The 25532-nt window shown below is 35.3% G+C and overlaps 1 protein-coding gene across 7 annotated transcripts in view; it reads left to right on the top strand.

Moving 5' to 3' along the window:
- CACNA2D1 (calcium voltage-gated channel auxiliary subunit alpha2delta 1) overlaps nt 1-25532 on the top strand; it is a 381531-nt gene that overhangs the window by 348600 nt on the left and 7399 nt on the right. For all 7 annotated transcript variants that reach the window (XM_070424150.1, XM_070424148.1, XM_070424149.1 and 4 more), the window contains 13 exons: nt 9-96; nt 1078-1140; nt 1797-1900; nt 2701-2787; nt 4222-4289; nt 4668-4706; nt 6554-6625; nt 7548-7700; nt 7787-7839; nt 9893-9948; nt 10659-10788; nt 12598-12707; nt 14000-14082. In XM_070424150.1, coding sequence (XP_070280251.1) covers nt 9-96; nt 1078-1140; nt 1797-1900; nt 2701-2787; nt 4222-4289; nt 4668-4706; nt 6554-6625; nt 7548-7700; nt 7787-7839; nt 9893-9948; nt 10659-10788; nt 12598-12707; nt 14000-14082 — 1106 coding nt within the window. The remainder of the gene's footprint in view (nt 1-8; nt 97-1077; nt 1141-1796; nt 1901-2700; nt 2788-4221; nt 4290-4667; nt 4707-6553; nt 6626-7547; nt 7701-7786; nt 7840-9892; nt 9949-10658; nt 10789-12597; nt 12708-13999; nt 14083-25532) is intronic.

Raw genomic sequence — 25532 nt, 5'->3', positions numbered from 1 at the left:
TGTGTTAGGTAACACGGATTTGATAAATCGGGTCTTGCTGGATGCAGGTTTTACAAGTGAACTGGTGCAAAATTACTGGAGTAAGCAGAAAAACATGTAAGTGTTGTTCTTATTAATTAAAAACTATGTCCTCCTTTTCAGTTTAGGATCTTTCTGGGGAATGTCTGGAAATAGGCATCAAATTAAAGTTTATCTTTAATAACAATTTATTGAGAAAATCATTTTGCAATTGTTGACAGCTTGCATTTGCAGTTGTGGGTGTATGTGAGGAATAACACCTGCCATTACTCAGCTTTACACGTAGTGTGTACACTGACATGTGAACAGGCATGTTTGTGTGTGCTTCTACATGTGGTAAAATAGGTTTCCTACCATGTACCCAGTCAAGAAACTGACAGATCTGACGATGGTTCTCATTTACAGTCTCTCCTCCACCCGTTTCCAATCAATCATCAAGTGCTAAATATTTATTCTAACAATGTTTTCCACTCTTTATACGCAAAGTCCCAAATTCCAGTTTTTAAGCAATTACAGCAACTGCTTTTTATGCCTTTAATACTTCCCATTCCTCTACCTACAACAGCCTCCAGTCTATATTCTCCATGTAACTCCCACTTATCAGTCTTACTTTTAAAATGCAGCTCCAATTCTAGGCTAATGGTGACACTGTCCAGCATGGATTTCAAGATCATTCATGAGCTGACCATTCTTAGAAGCTTGTACTCAAAACTTGACTTCCTATTTTTTCTCACCTTGTGCCTTTTGCTTTTATCATACCAGATCAATCACTCTTCACTAGCTTTCTCTGTCATCCCTGTTAACTCCTATTCCGTCTTCAAAATTCAGCTGTAATATTCTTTTCCTATGATATGTCTTCCTTAAGCATCCTCCCTTTTAATTATGTATTTCTTAGATGTCTTAACTATTAAAACATAGTTGCATCTATTGATATATTTACTTTGGCTATCTGTATTTTAAGAAATCGTTTTATTTATCTTTGTATCACCAACACCTAAATCAGTGCCTTTCAGAGAGTAAGTTGAATAAAATATTTCCTCCTTCTGTCTTCTGTTCCAGCAAGGGAGTAAAAGCTCGGTTTGTTGTGACTGATGGTGGGATTACCAGGGTTTATCCCAAAGAGTAAGTTCAAATAACATCTGTAAAAATAAGTGCATTACAAAAAACTATGGCAAGAATCTGTTCATTACTGTATGAGGAAGCCATTCTTCAGAGACTGATCATTATTCATACATTAAGTTGTAATCATTGTTTAAAGTATTTACAAAATATTTCATTTCTTTAAAAATGCTATATGATTCTTCAGTAATGTATTTGCTTATCATATATATTACATAATTTAAGATATTTTAAAAACATGTTTCTCTTTGTACAAACTAACCTTATCAAATGAACATAATGGTTATAGCCTATGGACTATATTTGAATAGCACTTCATTGTTTTCACTGTACTTCAATGAATCTTACCTCTGTTTATCTTCAGAACAGTCTATAAAGTGGGCTGGGCAGGCTTATTAATATTAATTGACCTATTAACTGACTTGTCCAGAATTACCTTGTTAGTAAATGGCAGAGTAAAACCTAGGAGTCAGTTTTTTCTATAAATTCAATGCTTATGTATTGCTTAATGAGTATCATATACCCCATCAATTACCACTAACTTGCTTGGGCATACCTGAGATGTAGACATATCTGTAAGTTTTGGTTTTGTTCACAAAGAGAAAAGTAGGTTATCAGGTAGATTAAAGACTAAAAATGATGAGCCATTTCCTCCTTAGGGCTGGAGAAAATTGGCAAGAAAATCCAGAAACCTATGAGGACAGCTTCTATAAAAGGAGTCTTGATAATGATAACTATGTTTTCACTGCTCCCTACTTTAACAGTAAGTATTTCTTGGAATTTAGCTTTTAAAATTAAAAAAATAATAAATTATTGCTACTACTTGCATTACTCCCCCAAAATATAAGTTAATTGTTCAGAATAGTCATTATTAAGTATACACGATGCGCTGACATTGGAAAGACAGAAGCATCTATTTAACTGAGGAGGTAAAATGCATCCAGTAATGTAGAAGCAGCTTGTCTACAGGCATGCATAATACTAGAAACATGTAGATAAACCTTCATTTCACAAACTGAAAATATATCGAATGCTTAATTTTTAAAAATGTAATTAATCAATTTACTGCACTCTAATTAGTTTGTTAAATATATTAAGTATAGGAATTAATAGTAGCCATATTTTAAAATATATTATTGTTATTTTCCCCAAAATTTTCTAATTTAATTACTCAACCTCTCTGGGGATAGATATTATTTATCCTCATTTTCACAAGTGGGAAAACTGAAGTTCTGAAAATTTTAGAGTTTTGTCCAGGAACATTATCTTCTAAAAATCCAAAGGCAGTTTGGGAATCTAATATCAATCTTTCCACTTCAGCTGCCTTTCCAATATTTTAGCAAATGTCATGAAGCAGAGGTTTGGCAGGCACCCATTGCATTGTGGAATGCAGGAGGCCAAGCTGAATAGTTCACATCCCAAAGGCAATTAATGCAAACCAATTAATGGACACTCCAATTACCCTGGCATAGCATATACCTGTGCTAGATTAGTCATGTATTGAAAGAAATTCAATATTATTTGATTTATCTAGATAGGTCTTTTTTTCACTTTTTTTTTTAGAAAGTGGACCTGGTGCTTATGAATCAGGCATTATGGTAAGCAAAGCAGTAGAAATATATATCCAAGGAAAACTTCTTAAACCTGCAGGTAAGCATATATATAAATATATATTATATAGATATACACATGACCAATATTAATGTGACCTAATATTTATATTAAAAAATGGGCAATGCTTATCAGAAAGTTTCAACCTAAATACAGACAGACAAATGTTTTAAAAAATAAAATACAATTCCTTCTCTTTGAGGTTGGGGATAAAATTAAATTGGTAGTATATAGAGTTGAGGAATTTTCTAAGAAGTATATATGTTTATATGCTGTTGACACAAATTTATGGAGTCAATTTAGTGTCATATGTAAAAATTCTAAACGCTGGATTGGTCCAGCAATCCCATTCGAGAAGTCCAACCTGAAAGACAGTTACGAATATGCACAAGGATACATGGCCAAAGATGTGAATATTTGTAATGATGTGAACATGGAAAGTTTAGTTTTCGTTGTTGGGGTGAAAACTATGCAATAAAAAGTATTTTTAAAAAACCTTCCAATAAAGTAGTAGGTTGAAAATAACTTTTTTTTGTTAAAAGAAATCAAACAAAAGAGTTTATAAAACTGAAGATTAATGGGAATTGGGAGGAGGCTGGAATGAGTAGACAATAATCTAACAATTATTATTTTTTCATTGTATGATTCAATGCTCTTTGACCATTTCAAAGAGCATGCATTAGGCCGCCTGGAGAAGGCTCACAAATTGCCTTCCTACTCCTGAGGGCAGCTTTATCCCTCAGTGGCTCAACTACATAGTTAGATTCACTCCCTCACTTACTAACCAATACGCCCTTCCTTCCTTTGCTCAGTTGCTTTTATTCACTTAATTATCTCTCAGACACGTTATCATTCTTCCACTCACTCAACCATTCATCTTCTCATCTAGTCACTCTTCAGCCAACATTTCTTAATCACCTATTGCATACATTGTATTGGCCAGGTTAGGAAAGCCTCCTAAGACATTCTATTTGAATGACCTTATATTTATAAGGCTATTCTTAATACTATCACATTTTTTTAGCTTAGCAGCTATATTAGTTAATTGGCTAATTAACTAATTATTTTGATTTATAATTGCAACATGGTATTGTGGCAAATGAATAAACTGTTTTGTGAATATAAATGAAGTTTATGTGATAGATGAAGAGCTATCAGCATTACTTCTTAATGCAAACCCCGAGAAATATCTCTGTAACAAACATTATATTCAATACTATTATATAAATTACCTAAATTATCATGTAGCAAATATTTGTTGCAGCTAAAATTACAGTCTTTTAAATTAATTCAAATACACTTTTCAATGTATAGCTGAAATTAAATTGATTTCTTTTAGATTTCCTTTAAATCTCAAGAAACTCACACTTGCCTGCCAGGAATTTTTAAATATGAGAAGAAAAATTGACATATGAGAATCATATGTATATTTTTTAAAGATATATGTCCATTTTTCTTTTATGTATTTTTCAGTTGTTGGAATTAAAATTGATGTAAATTCATGGATAGAAAATTTCACCAAAACATCAATCAGGGATCCGGTAAGATATATATATTTTTAAATTATTTTACTATGTACTTACTCTCAAATGTAAAAAAGTTAAAAGTAAAATCTTATACAGAGGCTAAATTTTCAGTGCCACTACACTGAAACAAAATTATGAATTCCTTTTTTTTCCCAAAGATTTTAAAAATCAATAAATATAAAAAAATTTAATGTTATCGTTTGAAATGGTAGTGTAGATAAGTATTGCTATTTTCTAAAGATAAAATAATTCTCTTTTTTATCGGCTAGACTGATGTTTAATCTTACTTTTATACTAAATTATTTTGATTTATAATTGCAACATGGTATTAATATGATACAATTAAAATTCAGTTTTACAAAATGTGGTAATAATTGTAATTTTGTCTTTCAGTGTGCTGGTCCAGTTTGTGACTGCAAAAGAAACAGTGATGTAAGAAAACTCTTTAAAATAAACATTTTAACTAGAATTTTTTTAAAAGTATATTTTATTGATTTTTTTACAGAGAGGAAGGGAAAGGGAAAGAGAGTTAGAAACATCAATGAGAGAGAAACATCGATCAGCTGCCTCCTGCACACTCCCCACCAGGGTTGTGCCCGCAACCAAGGTACATGCCCTTGACCGGAATTGAACCCGGGACCCCTCAGTCCGAAGGCCGACGCTCCATCCACTGAGCCAAACCGGCCAGGGCTTAACTACAGTGGGGCCTTGACTTACGAGTGTCCCGACTAACGAGTTTATTGAGATGCCAGCTGTCTCTCTGCCGATTTTTTGCATTGAGTTGACAGAGTAATTTGAGTTAACGAGCTCCTTAACGAGCTCGGTCTCAAACGAATTAAACTCGTAAGTCAAGGCCCCACTGTATAATTTTTTATTGTTACTCTTGCTAAGATTTTATGATTTAAAAAGATGCAGGAAATTCAAGTGCTAAAAAAATTAACTATGAAGTTGTGAACTACTTTAAATCCTATTTTTAAAAAGATTATTATATTATGGGAAATAAAGGCATATCAATATGGACTGTATTCTCTTCTATCTCAATTCTGTTAGATTCTTTGTACCTATGAATCTTTACCTCTATTCCTGGGTGGGCATTTTCTAAACAAGGTGTACTTACTACTTATCCATGCAGTCTTCCCCCATCTTTTGCATTTCCTCTAAGTTAATTCAACACTGTATTTACAATGATGAGAAATTGGGTTTTTTTTACTAAACCTAAGGATTATATAATTTATTATGAAGTTCCACTAACATGGATTGAATTTTACATTGCCTTCTATTTTATTTCTGTTTGAGAGTTTGAAAAAGCAAATGTGGACTTTTTTTTTTGTTGTTCAAAAGCTGAAGATGCTTTAAGAATGATACTAGATAAACTATTCCAAAAAATTAATAAGGAAGGATGAATTCCACTCTTCTGGTCATCTTATCTGTGTGTATATTTCCCAAGGAAGCAAGGGGTTTATATCATCTGATCACTTCTAGTCATCAAAATGATGTCAATAATTTCATTATTTTTGTAGTTTATCCATTTTATAGAGAGTTTGTAAACATTGATTATGGGAACTATGTTTTTAGAGCAAAGGTTTTGGCAAGCTGCTTCCACAGTAGGAAAATGGAATGCCCATGTTCCCAACTCTGAAAACAGTGTTTCAAATTGTGGTTTTTATACAATAAAAACTATTAAACTGATTCATGCATTTACACATGATTTCAATTAGGTGGGAATTTATGCTATATATCAGGATTAATGATTTTTTTCTGTCACAGGCATTTCTTTTTTTGCTTTTAAATTTTAAATGATCCAACCAAGTATTTATAAATATAGCTCTATCCCCAGACTGCTCCTTTTTTTAAGTCTATGAAACACAATGACTAAAATTCATTTAAAAATATTTCTATCAAATCTTAAACATGTGCTTAAAATAATAAAGTAATTATACATTAAATATTTTGATATATTCAGTTTACTGAATGATTCAGATGATTTTTGGAGTGGCAAAAGGATTATTTCTGATTTATTCTTATGATTTGTTAAGACTAAGTTGACAGTTTTAACTGGGTTGATAGTGATGGAATATCAAGCCCTGGGGTTTTGATATGAATCTATGCATGCCCTTAATTTATTTAGTAAGAATCTCTTGAGGATGTGTGCCCAAGAGAAGACAATCATTGGAATTTTTCTTCTAGTGTTGTTATAATCATCTACATGTATGGAAGTAATGATAGTATAACCTTATAATCTTTCTAAAATGTGTTAACTGTTATTTTTATTTTTATAGGTAATGGATTGTGTGATTCTAGATGATGGTGGCTTTCTTTTAATGGCAAATCATGATGATTATACTAATCAGGTATGTACCTTAAAGTGAAAAAGAACTAAGGTTTCCAAAGTATATTTTCCTAGACCAACATTACAATACTCCTTCATACCATAATAGAAATTGATGAGTTGTTTTATTTTTGTTATAAATTTTAAAGTGCTTAATATGATATAAGTCATTAAGATTTGCATCCAGAATATAGGTTTCCTTATGTTTGTTAGTTGAGTTTACTTTCTAGTACTCAAAGTAATTAAAACATATAGTTAAGAATCTTAACATGATATAAACTTTTTATTTTTGATCTCTCAGAAATGTAGAATATTCCTATGTATTAAATACTTATCAGTTGATAGTGTGTAACTTAATATATGGCTGCTTTGAAACAGAAGTTTCTAATACCAAATTTGTAAATTGCTAATTGCTTCACAGAAGATTTTGAACAAAGTAGAATTTTTTGTCAACTAATTTCATTTCTGAGTCTACATTTGTGGCTTCTCTTAAAAGAAAAAGAAGGAAAAGATCTCTCAACAATGACTGTTTTTCCTCCCTGACAATGTTTATGGGCTGGAGTTCAGGATTAAACTTCAGGGTAATCCTCTGATGCCTTGGAGGTTGCGCCTGTGGTTGGGGCTCACTCCAGTTCATCACAGTCCCTACAAATTTCTTTCCCAAGTCCCATCCATTTTTCTTATTTGTGCTATGTTTCTCATCCTCAGGAGGCATTTGGTTGTCCTTAATGCTGAATAAATTGTTTCCATTCCTTCTACAGATATCACACAGAGCTTTTGGGTATTGAATTAAGCTCATTTGCGTTCTATTGGAATGCCAGATCCTGGTTTTAAAACTCCCAAGTAATTTTAGTACACGATTCTTTGTATTATTTCTTTTCACTGTACTGATTCAGGTATCAATATTTGACTTTAATTTGCAACTATTATTTTTTTCTGTGCAGATTGGAAGATTTTTTGGCGAGATTGATCCAAGTTTGATGAGACATCTGGTTAATATATCAGTCTATGCTTTTAACAAATCCTACGATTATCAGTCAGTGTGTGAGCCCGGTGCTGCCCCCAAACAAGGAGCAGGGCATCGCTCGGCATACGTGGTCAGTGATAGCCAAGTCACCCCTCCCTCTCCAAGAGACACTCAGTGTGGATGAAAGCACTGACTTTTTTATTTTATATTTTCCAGCCGTCAATAGCAGACATATTACATATCGGCTGGTGGGCGACAGCTGCTGCCTGGTAAGTCAAAATTCTATTTTTATTGGTAAGGAGAGAAAGATGTAAATAGTAAACAATGTGATGAAAACATGGATTTTGTGACATGTAAATAATAATTTTGGGAATTTTTTTATTCCCAATAACACATATTGACAATATGTATATATAGCCCTAACCGGTTTGGCTCAGTGGATAGAGCGTCGGCCTATGGACTCAAGGGTCCCAGGTTCGATTCTGGTCAAGGGCATGTGCCTTGGTTGCGGGCTCATCCCCGGTGGGGAGTGTGTGGGAGGCAGCTGATCGATGTTTCTCTCTCATTGATGTTTCTGACTCTCTGTCCCTCTCCCTTCCTCTCTGTAAAGGGTCAATAAAATATATTAAAATATATATATGTGTATTTATAAATAGTCCTTCTAAGTGATCCATGTAAAGCTGTTACAATCATTCCATTTTTTATATGAAAATAATGTTATGCTCATGCAAGTGCCAGCCTTTCCAGAAGCTTCTTTTTCCTCTGGGACCTTTGAAACTCTTCATTTGTGTGTCTTCCTTATAGGATACTCAATTCCTTAAATTGTAGGTGTTTTTATCTCTTCTATTTATTTCATTCTGTATTCCAGTTGGATGTCTTCATCCATCAAATTCCTGACATAATGACTCATCTTTCCACCCCTTTACTGTTCATACAAAGGCTGGCATAGTTTTAAAGGCATCAATCATCTTGCTGAAATGGATCTAATCCTTTCTTTTCACTGAATCACACCTCCTTCACCCCCTCACCTATAACCTGCCACCTATGAAAATGAGACATTTAAACTGCTTAGTGAGGCACTGTGGGAAGTCTGAAAGATCAAATTTGTCATTGGTACTGCTTAGTCAAGTAACTGCACCTCCTGTTGTGTCTGGGATCCATTCTCTCTCTCCCTCCCTCCCTTCCTCACTGTCACTATATTTCTTTTTTATCAATGCCGAGCTGTGTATTGTCCTAGCCTTATCCCAGGTAGGTTAATCTCTATGTTCATTTGATATTCAGGCTTTCCCAGCTAAAATTAGATTATAAAGTAGCAAAGATTTTTGAATAAAAAAATATATTATTCTGGGGAAACAAATTTGTAAAAATTGGTGCTTTCTGTTGTGAAAATGAGATTTCTAAATCTCATTTTGAGCCCTAGCTGGTTTGGCTCAATTGATAGAGTGTTGGCCTGCGGACTGAAGGGTCCCAAGTTTGATTCTGGTCAAGGGCACATGCCCGGGTTGTGGGCTCAATCCCCAGTAGGGGGCGTGCAGAAGGCAGCCAATCAATAATTCTCTCTCATCATTGATGTTTCTATCTCTCTCTCCCTCTCTGAAAACAATAAAAATATTTTTAAAAATCTCATATTGATTCTGAAATACTTGATTTCCTTTATGTTATTTTCTGGCCAGAATATCTTACCACCACTTTTTATTTTTAACACTAATCTCAGTTCCAAATAACTCTATACTAATATTTGGCTCAATTGTCCTTTATTATAAAATTGAAACATTCTATATGCCATACACACACTATATATATATATATATATATATATATATATATAAAATCAATATCATATGTCACACTGTGTATTTAAAAATATACTCTATATTATAAAGTAAATAGTTTATAAACCCATGGCACAAAGTCATTTTTGTTTTGTTTTTTTAGGCTTTTTCTTCTACCTCAGAGCTTTAAAAACTAAAAGAAGGAGAAAATACTGACTGTGAAACCCATACATTGAAATACTGATATTCTCCTGCTAGACTTACCACTTCTCCACAGTCTCATTTCATATTATGTCTCCTCACACATGTGTCCCTCATTTGGTCCTACACACCCTGACTTCTTCAACAGAAACAATGTATAATGTTTTGTACAATTTAAGAATACTTATATAAAAAGCTTCTAAACTTTTTATTAACAAATTCTTAATATTTTTCTGAAAGGTGAAAAAGAAATGTGTTTATAAAAAAAAATTCTTCACACTTTTATTATATAATTTATAAAGGAAAATATATAGATTTTAATCAATAATCACTCATATTTAAAATTCAGGTCTATTCTACAGCAGTTTATCTTGAGTTTGACTTTTCCCCGGCTTCTGGAGGCAGGTAAGTAAATGCTCAGATATCCTATATAATAAAAGGCTAATATGCAAATCAACTGAACAGTGGAACGACCAGTCACTATGACACGCACTGACCACCAGGGCACACACTCAACGCAGGAGCTGCCACCTGGTGGTCAGTGCGCTTCCACAGAGGGAGCGCCAAAAGCCAGGCTCAGGGCTGGCAAGCGCAGCAGCAGTGGCGGGAGCTTCTCCTGCCTCCACGGCAGCGCTAAGGATGTCCAACTGACGGCTTAGGCCCTAAGCCATCAGTCAGACATCCCCCGAGGGCTCCCGGACTGCGAGAGGGCACAGGCCAGGCTGAGGGACAATCCCCTGAGTGCATGAATTTCGTGCACCAGGCCTCTAGTTGTCATGATAATTAAAATACTTTTGGATGTACTGAATTTAACAAACTCAGAAAGAGAGTGTGATAGAAAGAGAATCACCCATTTGACACTTACAGGTTCAAATCTATTTGTCAAAACTTTCCTCTCTTTCATTGGCTCTATTTCGTAGCTGTTACATATTTGAATTAATTTTTTCCCATTGAAAAAATTGTTGGGCAACTATTAAGGGCTACCACTATATTACTAGCAGTAAACAGCCAATCAAGGTGCCTGCCCTTTTGCAGTTGTTTTGTCCGTGAGAAAGGAAGGCTCTGGGGACTGCCTACCATGTCCCTTCCTAATGGTGGTCTTCGTTTCCCCACAGTTGATGTGGAAGATGAGGACTTTACAGCCTCTATATCGAAGCAGAGTTGCATTACTGAACAAACGCAGTATTTCTTTGATAATGATAGTAAGTCATTCAGTGGTGTATTAGACTGCGGAAACTGTTCCAGGTAATTTTTCTTCCTCATTTCTGGATCAAAGAAATTCTGTTCACTTTTATAGTCATTACAGAAAATAATGGAGATTGTTGTTTTTTGAGTCAGAGAGATATGGATAACCGTTTTAAGATGAAAATATCAGAAATTATAATTTTTAAAATTAATTCTAACTTAGATAAGTTATAGTCCTTCAACTATAATAAATGTTCTAGAAAAAATACCCACTTGTAGGTAGAATAGAGAAATGACATTTGTGTATTTTTTGTCTAAAGTAACTCATATTAAAATGTTTATAGAAAAATTTGCATAATCATTCATTCTACTAAGATTAGGGTTAATTATATTAGTAATTCCAAGGCAGATGTATGATTTTTTTTTTACATTTAAACTATTTTCAGGGGTGTGTATTCTAATTCAAAACTGGGAGAAAACATTTCCAAAGGTCAAGGTTAATGTTAGTCAGCACCAGTACCCATAAAAAATCCTGAAACATTTTTGGAAGAGATGGAGTTTGGTTGTGATGGGATAGAGGCAAAGTGGGGATTTTTGGTTTTCAGAGGAGAGTGGTAGTCCATGTCACAGGTCTGCTGAGAGCGGAGCAGAAAGGCAAAGAGTTGGGATACTTTGTTTTTAGTGACTGCAGGCTGGTTATTTGAGAAGAAATGTTAACATAAAGAGAAACTACAAGGAGATGAGGTCATCTGAGCACATAAAAGGGCTGGAATTGTTAGTTGCTAGGGATTCAAAATAGATGTTTAGAACAGTTAAAAATATTTTCAGGAGTGGGTTAACTGACACTAGCATGAATTTTTAATAAGCATGTTCAATATGATTCGATGACTTTATTTAGCTAACTATTGTGTTCTGGGAGGAGGTAGAGGGTATGAAAAGGAGAAGAAAGGGGAGGACAGTCAGGCCTGAACTCAGTAAAAAGCAGACCTCCTTGTTTAGAGGTTAGTATATTAGGCTATCCTCTATCAGTGTTATCCGGCACATCAGGAAAGCTTCAGAATCCTTTGACCTTTCATTAATTGATGTGCAGTACTAGCACTGTGTGCTTTAAAATGGCTAAATTAAATTGCAGAGATAATCAAAATGCAGAAAAACCCCACTTTTTAAAAAATAGATAATCTTAAAGAAATTACTCTTTAACGACAGAGTTACTGATTGCTAAAGAAGTGAAAAAAAAAACCACAACAAAACACTTCATGGAATTTAAAGCTCTTGACTTTCTCTATAAGTATGTTTCCAGTTCAGTAGTTAATATTAAAATGTTGTGCCTCAGTCACATTTCAGGTGCTCAATAGCCTTATTGTCTATCATATTACATAAAGCAAAAAAGCATTTCCATCATCACAGAAAGTTTACTGATCTAGTCTTTACTCTGCCATTAGCTTGGGCAAGATGATGAGCCATATTTGTAGTCTGAGTTTTCTTATGTGTAAAATAAGGTAACTATGGCTCATTTCCAGTGATAAATACCACAATTCCTTAAACATGTAAAATAAAACATTTTTTCTATGAGTTTCAACAACTTAATAGGGCTAATTTTGCATTGAGAACTAATATTTTTAAACATGCTTAAAACATCTTTGCATTTTTTTTGTATTCATTTGAGAGAGGTAAGAGGTGCACACTAAGACATAAAACACAGTAACCTATCTTCTAAACTCATTCTCCCTCTGTGTTATTGTTTATGTTTGTGATACTTTGTATTTCAAGATGTGATATCATTTTAATGTGTTAAGAATCTTTGAAAATTTTTATTTCTTTTTCCCAAAAGATACAGTTCTGTTATTTTTTAAAATATTTACTTTGCAGGATCTTTCATGTAGAAAAACTTATGAACACCAACTTGGTATTCATAATGGTTGAGAGCAAAGGGACTTGTCCCTGTGACACACGACTGCTCATACAAGCAGAGCAGACTTGTATCCTTTGACACCAGAGATGTTTGGGATGGAAAGCCACCTTGAAATAACGTGTTTTTAACCTTGTCATGTTGTTTATGCTCGTCAAAAGAAAAATATTATAGAGTGATCACCGCACAGGAAGAATGGACCCCTCACGCAACATTTGTTTTGCATGTCAAGGCTGATGTTGCTATACATGCACCAAAAGAATGTGAAACGTTTCTTACTCACAGAATGAAGTTTGGTGGAGAGAGCAGTGCAGATTCCCAAGTAGATGGGAAAATGGCCTGAGAGAGCTGGGAGGAGCAACTGTCTGGGTGAGGCAGCGGTGCCAACCGAGGGAGCACTCCACTCCGGCTTTCCTGATCGCCTAGATGTGGGGTAGAAGGAAAGAGGGCGTTGTAGCTTGAGAGCTGTCAATAGTCAATAATGCAAAATGCAGTCATATATGGTATATGCGTCCAATGGAATACCATTCATTCTTTAAAAAGGAAACCCTGTCATATGCTACAACTGCTAAAACTACTTCTGGTGGTAAACATGCAAAATGACATGCAATGACTATTAAGCACTTATGCAGAGGTTCTGTAGAGCGCCTATCCTATATAATAAGAGAGGGATATGCTAATTAGCCTGGATATGCTAATTAGTCATGACCGGTATGCAAATTGACCATCACTCTAACACACAAGATGGCCACCCCCATGTGGTCACAGAATGGCCTGCAGGGGAGGGGTTAGGCGTCAATCAGGCTGGCAGGCAGAAGCGGTTAGGGGCAATCAGGCAGGCGAGCCATTGGGAGCCAGCAGTCCTGGATTGTGAGAGGGATGTCCCAGATTGGAGAGGGTGCAGACTGGGCTGAGGGACACCCCCCAGTGCACAAATTTCATACACCAGGCCTCGTGTGTGTGTGTGTGTATTTATTTATTTATTTTTCAAAAATAGCAGGGGCAAATGCTAAAAAGTTCTCACCTATGTTTAGAATTGACATTTACCAGTATTATTAGAAGTTGGTTTTGTCTGTATAAGTATGACCCTGTCTTATACTCTGCATCATTCACCCACTTTTATGTGCCAGGGACCATATATGGTCAGAATTGAAAAAGTTGATCTCTTCACACAGCCTCTAGTCTGACAAGAAAAATTTGTGGCAGTTTAATTCCTTAAATCCCTAAGTACTTGAACTGGTTGTACTGGGTTAGAGTAATGACATAGGTAACTCTTACTTGCTTTGAGAAATAAATATGTTGCATTTTCTTTATTTGTGTGTGGGGGGAAGTAATTTCATATTCCTTAACAAGTTTCTTTAGCTGATGGTCCTGATCCTTGTGACATGGTTAAGCAGCCCAGATACCGAAAGGGGCCTGACGTCTGCTTTGATAACAATGACTTGGTAAGACCAAGTGTTTGCTGTATTAAAATACGTTATCTCAATGGTCCTTGTCCACAAGTGCTTAAGGAGCCAGAGTGTTTCTCATTAACATGATGTACTTTCTGGTAAATAGATTTTTCATTTCAATATTTTTCATGGTCAGAATAAGCTTACCAGTTGCTTCTTCTATCTGTCCTTCCCACAGAAATGGTACTTTCACACACAATTCCAATCAATTTACTAATAACCCAACATTACAAATCTGATGATTTTAAAGACTTTCATGGACAGTAAATGTTATGTATGGTATATGAGTTGTCTACCTTCAATTATATTCGAACCTTGAAAATATAAAAGTTATTTTTATTAATTTGGGTTTATTCAGGGTATTTAAAAACCTGTTAAACAGCCATTATCTAATTGTTTTATAATTCTTTTTTTTTACATGGTTTCTGATTCTGTCATAGATTAGATTTATATTATTTCTCTTAACTATTCTTATATTGTGTGAAATTAGACCAGGTCAATTACACAGGGTTAAGCTGATAACATATTAAATATGCTCTGTAAAATTTTATTTAACAAACTGCTAATTTTCCTATAGGTCAGCTGTCTTCCACTAACACTATTCTCACTGTGTCGGTAATCAGCTTTAAGCTTTTAAAATTATTTTATTTAAGAAACTTTATTCTCAAACATAAAGGTTACAAAATGCCTGTCCACTTTCAAAAATTAATTTTAAATATAATATTCAATTCTCTGATTCTTCAAGGTGTGCCTTTGCATTTAGTGGTTTGCACACAGAGACCATTATTATCTTTGGCCCTAATTTATAATATAATAATTTCTATCATTTACTGATTGATGTGTATTTATAGAGATTTTTATTTATTTAGAATAGACTTGCCTACTATGTACTCAAGCATTTCCATAGATACATATTATGCAATTAGATAATTTAAATTATAACTGGTGCAAAGAAGAAAATCTGGAGAATAAGGCTAAAAAAGCAAGATGTTTTAGCAAGTATATCTCTGTTATCTCTGATTTTTCCCTTTGATGGGGAAATGATTCAGAATTGCTAATTGTTCTTTTTCATTTTACCCAGTTAGAATTTTTAAAAATTCAGATATGAGGACTTACTGTTTTATCTACTACACCTTCGGGAGCTTTGCCCTTGTCAAATCATTCCCCAAAGAATGTTGTATGTGGGCCCAAGGGTGGTAGTATCGCTCATCAGCTATTGACCATCAAAGACTGAGGTTAAGTGCCTTCAGGCGAACTTTAAAGATCACATAAAATCCCTGTTACTCAAAAATATTTTTACCCTATGAAGCTCTATATTTTGATCAAGGCATTAAAAAGGTTTAAGACAAAAAATGCTCAAATTCCTATAAATTATACAGTGGATTGTGGATGAAAGTACAACTCTTGCTCTGTAGCTTAACGTGCTAATAATGTCTGTGTGTCCTTAGCAGTGGACTATTGCAGTGATGCTTATTTGCAATGGCCACTGTGAATCTGCTCTGGAGGGAGGCTCACATAAACTGCTAACTGCCAGCAGGCTGCATGAACTCTCATCTTGTATGTCTTCTTTTCTGTGTTTTCTTTCTTTTTTCCTGTTCTGGCTACTTTGCCTGTTATTAATAGGATCAACTTATATGCACAACGAGTCGTGCCTGTACCATGATGTCAGCTCCTATCTTCATTTTACTGCAAGTTTTCATGTGGTGTGGATGGTCAGTCACTTTCTCTAATTTTTCTTTGTTTGTGTGTTTGGCCCGAAATTTAAAAAAAAATAATCCATATCCCTAAATGTCCTGAAACCAGGTTATTAAAATACCAGTACTCATTATAAATAGCTAATTTCAAATGTTGCATAAGTTTCTAATCTTAAACTGAACATAACATTCTATATTTATTTAAAAATCAGTATTTTCTCAGTTTTTTAAAAAAAAATAAGTCGATGTGGAAAAAAATTATACAAGCTTCATGATGTCTCAATTTTACTAAAGAGAAATACCTTAAGGACAATTATTAGAGCTGGTCATCTCAATTTAATCATTACTTAATAATTCAATCATTCTACTTTTTTTCTTTTTTTAAACAACATTTTAGATTTTTACTACCAAAATTTTGATGCTCTTACTGTATAAGTGCTCCCAATTTCATTTTACTTAAATATCACTTACGTTATCTAGGGCAAAATATTCATTATTTATTAACCTTTTGCCATTTACTGAATTACATAATCAGTGTAACTAAATAGGTGTTTTAGGGCCTGAGTTTGTGTTCAGGGTTTTATTTATCGTTTTGCAGTTTCTTTTCTGATGGCCTTGATTCACCGTGGTTATTATTACTAGAACCACTTTGGCTGTGTTTGTTCTTTCGTCATTGTTGTCCAGGTAGTCATTGATTAGGGAACCACTAGATGGAGATGTGGCCATTACTGTGGATGGAGTGAGCTTATCAGAGGGAAAAAGGAGTAGCAGAAGGACATTCAGAAAACAACTGCATTTGTCCTGGGATAATAATGGAATTTTTTTTGCTGTGAAAACCAAGTGAAGAAACCTATCTGGTTTAAATACTAAAGAAAATATACCAAAATTAAATTATCTCTCTGTATGAACATTTTTAAAAATATATCATTATTCCCTTACCCTGGCTGGTATGGTTCAGTTGGTTAAGCATCGTCCCATGCACCAGGAATCATCGGTTCTATTCCTAGTCAGCGTACATTCCCTGGTTGAGGGCGATCCTCAGTCAGGGGCATGCAGGGTTTTTTTAATAAGTGACTGAAAAGTGAAAATAGGAATTCTCGGTGTATCTTTTTAAGATTCTTTTGAGAGACATCCCTGGAAAGAAAGCTACTAAAATTACTCTATTGTGTGTGTGTGTGTGTATAATATATATATATATATATATATATATATATATATATATATATATATTACACACACATATATACATATATACATATATATTCTAGATAGATATTTAGATATATATAATATTAGCACTCTATAATCTGTCATACTGAAACAAGGTACCAATCTCTTATTTTCCACTATAGTAATCTTTTAAAAAATCAGACTTGATTGATCTGGCCATGATGTTAGTGGGAGTTTGGTCACTTTAAAACAGAGAAATGCTGAAGTTCCACCCATACCAATGCATTTGTGATTTGGAATGTTTTTAGAATATAGCTCATAATTTACTTGCATGGAATAATTTCAAGTCTTGGTAAATGTAGTTGCCCATGCAAAATGCATGAGAAAGCATGATCAGGAAACTGAAGAGGCAGATTTTTTAGTGTGAATCAACTTACAGATTCCAGGGACTCCAAATAACTTATCTAAACTACCACCTTGCAGGCTAAAACAGACATATCTCATCATCACACAGGGGAAATGAGCCCCCACCCTCCTTAAAAAACAAACACACATTTGAAAATAAAGAAAATGGATTCAAGCCAGAGAGAATATTTTTCTTTCCATAATACCTTTCTAGGATAATTTTTACATTAATAAGAATTTCTTGGATAAATATATCTTTAATGCATTAATGGGTCTTGTTTGTGGTCTAATTTTCTGTTCCATCAAAAACCAAAGAACTTATAAGCATATATGCATGGCCTAGGGTGGGGTGGGAGATGGGTGAAGGGGGGAAAATAGGTTACATCTGTAATACTCTTCACAATAATTTTTTTTTAAAAAAAGCAGAAGAATAACATGAAAAAAAACCACACCACTTAACTAAAACTTAGGAGACACTCCTGGTATAATGACAATTAAGCTTTAAGTTAGTAACTAAACAATATGTGTGCTACTTTACTGAGTACCTACTATTAAGTACTTACTCGTGAGATATTTGAGGTATGTATAAATTAAAAAATTGTTTTCAATTGAAATGTAATTAAGAACCCTGTTTTTCATCTGGTAACCCTACCTACAGGGAAAAGTATCTGAACAAAGAGAAGAACGAGTACAAAAGTCCCGAGATAGTAAACACCTTCACCTGTTGCAGAAACAGCCAGTGTTATCAGAGCAGAATGAGTGGTGAGGGTGAGGAGAGGAATACAGGAAGGTGAAGCTGGAAAGACAGCCAAGTCCCAGACCATACAATGCTCTGTCGAGAAATTTTGCTCTAAGAGCGATAGAAATTTCAAGAAAGGGAGTGAAATGATTTGATGTATGGCTTTGAGAAGACTGCTTTATGAGAAAAGATCATAAAAGAACAAGAGTAGAAGCAATGAGGCAGCCTTGCAGGAGTATAGGCAAGAAGTGATGGTGACTTAGACATGAGAAGTAGTAGGTTTGGGGATATATTTTGAAGCTAGAAGACATGCTGATGGATTAGACTTGATAAAAAGGGAGGAAACACAGATGACTTGTTGTCTTTGACCTGATCCAGTACTCCTAAATGTGTCATTTAGAAAAATAATGTTTTGGGGCAAGCTTGATATCTTTCTGAGCCCATATAAGAGTAGAGGTGGTAGAGATCAATGAATGTGGAGGTCAGAGGAGAATTTAGGGCGAAAGATATAAAAATATGAGTAATTGAGGTGCTGGTCCAAGGTGGTGACATAGTAAGCCCCAAGACACACCAAACCTACACCTATAAACCGAAATTCCTTCTGAAAGAAATCCGGCTGAGCGACCCCTATACTTTGGATGAACAAGAAAATAGCCACATTGAAATGGGTAGGAATTGCTGAGACACACTATCCCCATAAACCTCACACCTGGCACATCAACCTAAAATCAGGAGGCAACTCACAACTCCCAGGTTCTTCCTGAAGACGGAAGGGTTTCGATGGAACATCTAGCACCTCAACTTTTAAGATTTCCACCTGACGATGGGCCCCCCAAACAACTAGCTCTCAAAGCCAGTAGGGGCTTGCATCCATGAGACCCACAGGACCATAGCAAACAAAGGAAAATTTTTTAATGGGCCCATGAGGGCTCACTACGGCCATCCTCCCAGGGCTCAGAGAAGAGAGAGCAGCCAGAAATGCCTTCTCCCAGTCTTTCCCTGCCAGAGGATATTTGCATTCTTTAAAAGCTCTGAGAGTAAATTCTCTAATTTAGCACATATTTAGGAGCTGACTGTGGTCCTCCCTGAAAGGCTGGACACAGTAGGCGATGCCTCCATGCTCATCCTCCGACCCACTCCAGGTCTCTGGTATCTCTTTGAGAAGATTTTTGAACATACCTGGCATCTTGGCATATCAAACCACCACTCTAAGAATGCACCCCTTTATCACTTGGCTCTGGTGGCCAGCACATCTGGCATTCACAGGTAATATAGGACTGTAGCAAACAAACAGTTCTTAACCAGCTGTCCTCCCAGAGCTCAGTGTAGAGGGAGCTACCAGACATGCCCATCTCCAAGCCTTTCCTGAAAGGCTTGCATATTTTAAAAGATGATTACTTTTGCTTCAGCCTCCAATCAGCCTGAATCTGGGTCTAATGGATTCCTCCCCCCTCCTCCCCTCTCCCCCTCCCTGGAAAATGTGCTCAACATCACTCACTATTCATCAGGGAAATACAAATCAAAACCACAATGAGATACCATCTCACACCTGTTGGAATGGCTTCATCAAGAAGATGAGCAACAATAAGTGCAGACAAGGATGTGAGAAAAGGGAACCTTTGGACACTGTTGGATGGAATATAAATTGGTACAACTAGTATGGAAAACAATAGGGAGGTTTCTCAAATAATTAACACTGAAATATATTTTAGCTATGAGAAAGGAGGACATTCTGCCATTCTTAATAACATGGTTAGACCTTGAGCTTATTATGCTAAGTGAGATAAGTCAGACAGAAAAAGACAAGCACTTTGTATGATATCACTTATATGTGGAACCTTAAAAAAAACTTGTAAAAACAGAATAGATGGTAGCTATCAGAGTATGGGGGGGGGGGGGGGCGGTGAGGGTGAGGGAATAGAAAAGTTGCTCAAGGGTACAAACAAGTAGTAAATAAGTCCTAGATATCTAATGCACAGTACAATGAATATACATAATAGCATTGTATTATAATCATCAAACTTACTAAGAGACTAGACCAGGGGTGGGCAAACTTTTTGACTCGAGGGCCACAATGGGTTCTTAAACTGGACCGGAGGGCCGGAACAAAAGCATGGATGGAGTGTTTGTGTGAACTAATATAAATTCAAAGTAAACAGCATTACATAAAAGGGTACGGTCTTTTTTTTTTTTTTTTTTTAGTTTTATTCATTTCAAACGGGCCGGATCCAGCCTGCAGGCCGTAGTTTGCCCACAGCTGGACTAGACCTTAATTATTACTACTACTAAAAAGAAAGGATCATTACATAACATGATAGAGGTACTAATTATTGCTACAATGACAATCATATTACAGTATATTCATCCATCAAATTAACACATTGTACACCTTAAATTTATACAATGTTATATTTCAAATATCTCTCTATATAAAAGGCTGAGCTACCATCCTGTCCAATCAACCAGTCAACTGGCCGGTACATATGACACACACTGACCACCAGGGGGCTGACGCTCAACGCAGGAGCTGCCAAGCTGTGGTGACTTGGCAGCAGTGGTTCTCAGGTTCTCAGGTGACACACCCTGGAACCAGAGAGGAGGGAGCCCGATTCCTTTCAATGTGCATGAATCAGTACACCGGGCCACTAGTATTTCAATGAAAAGAGACCCACACTAAGACCCATTATAATTAAATTATCAAAGTAGAAGACAATGAGAGAATCTTAAAAGTATAAGAGAAAAACTGTCATGTACAAGGGAACCCCTAAGACTATCTGACTGAAGGTAGTGGCACATAATAATCAAAGTGCTAAAGAACACACCTGCCAAACAAGAATATCTGGGAAAATTGTCCTTTAGAATTGAAGAATAGAGAGTTTTGAGACAAGCAGAAATGGAAGGAATTTATAGCCACTAGACATAAGAAATGTTAAAGACTCTTCTTTAAGTGCAGGTAAAACAGTGTTAATTAGTAACAGGAAATCATATGAAACTATACATGGTAAATACATAAATTAAGATTAATATTATAATGGTGGTGAGTTAATAATTACATATATCTAATATGATTGTTAAAGAGTTCATCCTGGTGTATGAGACAGATTATGATTTGGCTTCCTAGCAGTGTGATTGTGGGCAAACGGCTTATTTTTTGAAACTTGCATTCTGTGTAAAATATGGACACAATACCTACTTCATTGGGCATCCATGAGAAATAATTGAGATAATTTATGAGTTGCACAATTCTTTGCAAATTTGCTCCCAAAAAAGATCTTAGTCCAAAAATATGTAGTGAAATAACTATAATATAATTAATGATTACACAAGATAAAATATGTAAATTGTGATATCAATAACAAAATGTGGTGGAGGGTAAAATGTAGAGCAGTGGTTCTCAACCTTGGCTGCACATTAGAATCACCTGAGAATCTTTTTAAAATCCTGATTTCTGGACCTCCTGAAAAACCTTTTAAAAAGATTCCCATTTTTTTTTTCAGGTTTTAAAACTTTTTATTTGCATATTAAAAAAATTGTGCATTCCAATAATTAAAATCATTTGAACAAAAAAAAAAATGGCACTCTGATTAAACTGCATTTTACAGCCCGCAGGACCCCTTGGACCAGCTTGGTTTTAACTCTAGATTTCACCCTCGTCCCACCCAGCTCCTTCCTTCACCAACATGCAAGTTGTCCCCCTTCCCCGCCAGCCAGCCAGGCAGATGGGAGCGGCAGGTGCGGCCTTCGTTGTCAGTAGTTCTGATGTGAAAAGGGGCAGCACAGTCACTTAAACTGATCCAACCTCTTTGCATCTTACAAAGTTAAACAGCTAAAAGAAGTAAAATAAGAAGGCAATGCTTGTGGAATTCTAATGTGCAGCCAAGGTTGAGAACCACTGATGTAGAGCTTTAGAATGCATTCAAACTTAAAAATGTTACCACCTTAAAAATACAGTGTTAAAAGATGTTTTATGTAAGCCTTTGGTAACCACAAATCAAAAACATACTGCGTACCCAAAGATAAAGGGAAAGGGATTTAAACAGACCACTACAAAAACACATCAAATTGGAAAGGAAGAGAGTAAGAGAAGTAAAGGTAACAAAGGAATTTGAAAACAGCCAGAAAATGATTAACAAAATACCTATCAATAATTACTGTAAATGCAAATAAACTGAATTCTCCAATTTAAAGACATAAAGTGGCTGAATGGATTTTTTTAAAAAAGACACAATTTGCCAAACTGGTTTGGCTCAGTGGATAGAGCGTCGGCCTGTGGACTGAAGGGTCCCAGGTTCGATTCCAGTCAGGGGCATGTGCCTTGGTTGCAGGCACATCCCCAGTGGGGAGTGTGCGGGAGGCAGCTGGTCGATGTTTCTCTCTCATCGATGTTTCTAACTCTCTATCCCTCTCCCTTCCTCTCTGTAAAAAATCAATAAAATATATTTAAAAAAATAAAAATAAAAAAAATAAAAAGACACAATTATAAGCTGTGCACAAGAGACATACTTCAGTTTTAAAGACACACACAGATTTATTGTGAAGGAATGGAAACAGATATTCCATGCAAATGGAAACCAAAAGCAAGCTTGGGTAGCTTTTCTTAAACAAAATAGACTCAGACAAAAATTGTAATAAAAACCCTGGCCAGGTGTCCTGGTTTGAGCCTTGTCCCATGTACCAAAAGGTTGGGGATTTGATTCCCAGTTGGGGTGCATATAGTAGGCAAATGATTGATATTTCTCTCTTACATCAATGTTCCCCACCCTACTATTCCCCACCCTGGCTCTTTAAACATATCCTTGGGTGAAGATTAAAAAAAAATCTGTAATAAGAAACAAAGTCAATGATAAAGGAGTCATTTAAAAAGAGGATATAACCTTTATAAATATTTATGCATCAACATAAAGCACCTAAATATATCAATTAAATATTAACAGACAAAAAGGGAGAAATAGACAGCAATCTACATATATAAAAGCCTAAGCAATGTCCAACCATTAAACCAATCGCCTGTTAGCTATGATGTGCAATGACCACCAGGGGGCAGACACTCCAACCAGTAGAGGAGAGAGCACAATTCCTCGAGGAATCTGCCATGGGTTAGGTTGCTGCTGGGGCACTGTCAGCCCCAAATCTGCTTCACCTACACCCTGGACCCAGAGAGGTCCCTTGGCCTGGCCTGTAGGGATTGGGCCAAATCCAGCTCTCTGACATTCCCTGAGGGGTCCCAGATTGCAAGAGGGCACAGGCCAGGCTGAGGGACCCCACTGGTGCACAGATCCATGCACCGGGCCTCTAGTACAATAATATTAGGGGACATTAATTCCCTCCTTTCATCAGTGGATATAACATCTAGAGAGAAAATCAATGAGGAAACTTTGGAGCTAAGTGACAAGTTAGAGCAGAAGAATATAAGAGACACTAACAACATTCCATCCCAAAGCAGCAGAATAGACATTCTTCTAAACTGCATGGGGATCATTCTCTACAATAGTATATATTTTATGCCATAAGAGATGAGTTAATAAATATGATTATTATTATCAAGAAGAAATTATATCAAGCATCCTTTTGACCACAAGTGTATGACAATAGAAATCAATTACATGGAGAAAACTGGAAAATTTATAAATGTGTAGAGATTAAGCAACATGCTCTTAAACAATCATCATTCAAAGAAGAAATCAAAAGAGAAATGGAAGTAAAACATACCAAAACTATGGGAAGTAGTAAAGTACTTCTAAAGGGAAAGTTTATGGTGATAAAAACCTATAGTAACAATTTTAAAAATCTCAAATAACCTAAATCTATACGTCTAGGATGTAAAAAAACAAAAACAAACAAACAACAACAACAAACTAATCAAAACAAGAAACAAACTAATGGTATTAGAAGTTAGGGAATAACAAAGGTCATAGCAGAAATAAATAGAGACTAAAAGGACAATAGAAAACATAAATGAAACAAAAGATAATTAAAATAGACAAATCTTTAGCTGGCCTTCTCAAGACAAAAAGAGGACTCATAAAATTAGAAATGAAAAAGATGTTAAAATTGATATCAAAGAAGTACAAAGGATCAAAAAAATTACTATGAATAATTATAAGCTAACAAATCTGGACGACAGAAGAAATGGATAAATTTCTAGAAACAAACATCCTCTCAAGGCTGAATCATGAATAAATATAAAATTCAAGCAAACCAATGACTAATAAGTCAATTGAATCACTTATCAAAAACCTCCCAACAAACAGAAGTCCAGGACGAGATGGTTTCACTGGTGAATCCTACCAAACACTTAAAAAAGAATAAATAGCAATTCTTCTCAAATCTTTTAAAATGTTAAAGAGGAGGGAACACTTCTAAACTCATTTTACAAGGCCAGGCTTGACATGATACCAAACCAGACAAGGAGACTACCAAAAAGAAAAATAAGGCCAATATTTTTGATGAACATAGATGTAAACACCCTCAACAAATTAAATGAAACAATACATTAAAAGGATCATATACCATGATTAAATGAGATTTATTCCAGCGATGTGTCTGCAAATAAATCAATATACTACATTGACAAACTGAATGATAAAAAATCATGTGATAATTTCAACAAATGCACAAAAAGCAATTACCAAATTTAACATGCATTTTTTTTTGCTGCAGATTTAAAAGCATTGAAATAATTTTTCATATTGGGAATATTGACAGGGTCAAGTGACATGATGGCTTTGGGTTATAAAAAACAGTAACACATGAACAAGGGAGGAGAACACCTATGTCAGGTAGGTGGCATGTTATGGCAGTGAAAACTTCGTGAGGTAACACAGTGTTGTGGAGAAAATCAGAGGCAACCAGAATGTGTTCAGTTGAAGATGTCAACTTGGCATTCTGGCGAAGCCAGTGCAGGCCCTGCCGGGTGTAACGAACTGGATCTGTCATGATGTTTGCATTAGAGATGAGAGGACCCTTTACTTTACCCAGTTCAGCAAAGAATTCTATTTGTTCTTTGGAAAGCTGCTCAGCTTGGTTCCACATTTCTGTTTGGTAAAACTCTAAACAAAGATAGCATTGAAGGTACATTCCTCAACATAGTAATAGTCATACATGACAAATCCACAGCTAATAATATCATATTTAATGGTAAAAAGCTGAAAGCTTTTCCTCTAAGATCAGGAATAAGACAGGGATGCCTATTCTCACCACTATTATTCAAGATAGTACTGGAAGTTCTAGACAGAGCAGTTCAGCGATAAAAAGAAATAAAAGGCATCCACCTTGGAAAGAAAGAAGTAAAACTGCCTTTATTTGCATAAGACATGGTCTTATATTTAGAAAGCCCTAAAACTCACTACAAAACTGATAGAACTTATAAATTTAATAAAAGTGCAAGATACAAAGTCAATATACAAAAATCAGTTGCATTTCTAAACACTAATATT

The sequence above is a fragment of the Myotis yumanensis genome, unplaced genomic scaffold, assembly GCF_028538775.1.
Source record: "Myotis yumanensis isolate MYYU_CA2020_CCGP unplaced genomic scaffold, mMyoYum1.0.hap1 SCAF_9, whole genome shotgun sequence".
Lineage (NCBI taxonomy): Eukaryota > Metazoa > Chordata > Mammalia > Chiroptera > Vespertilionidae > Myotis > Myotis yumanensis.
This window is presented reverse-complemented; position numbering and strand designations above follow the sequence as displayed.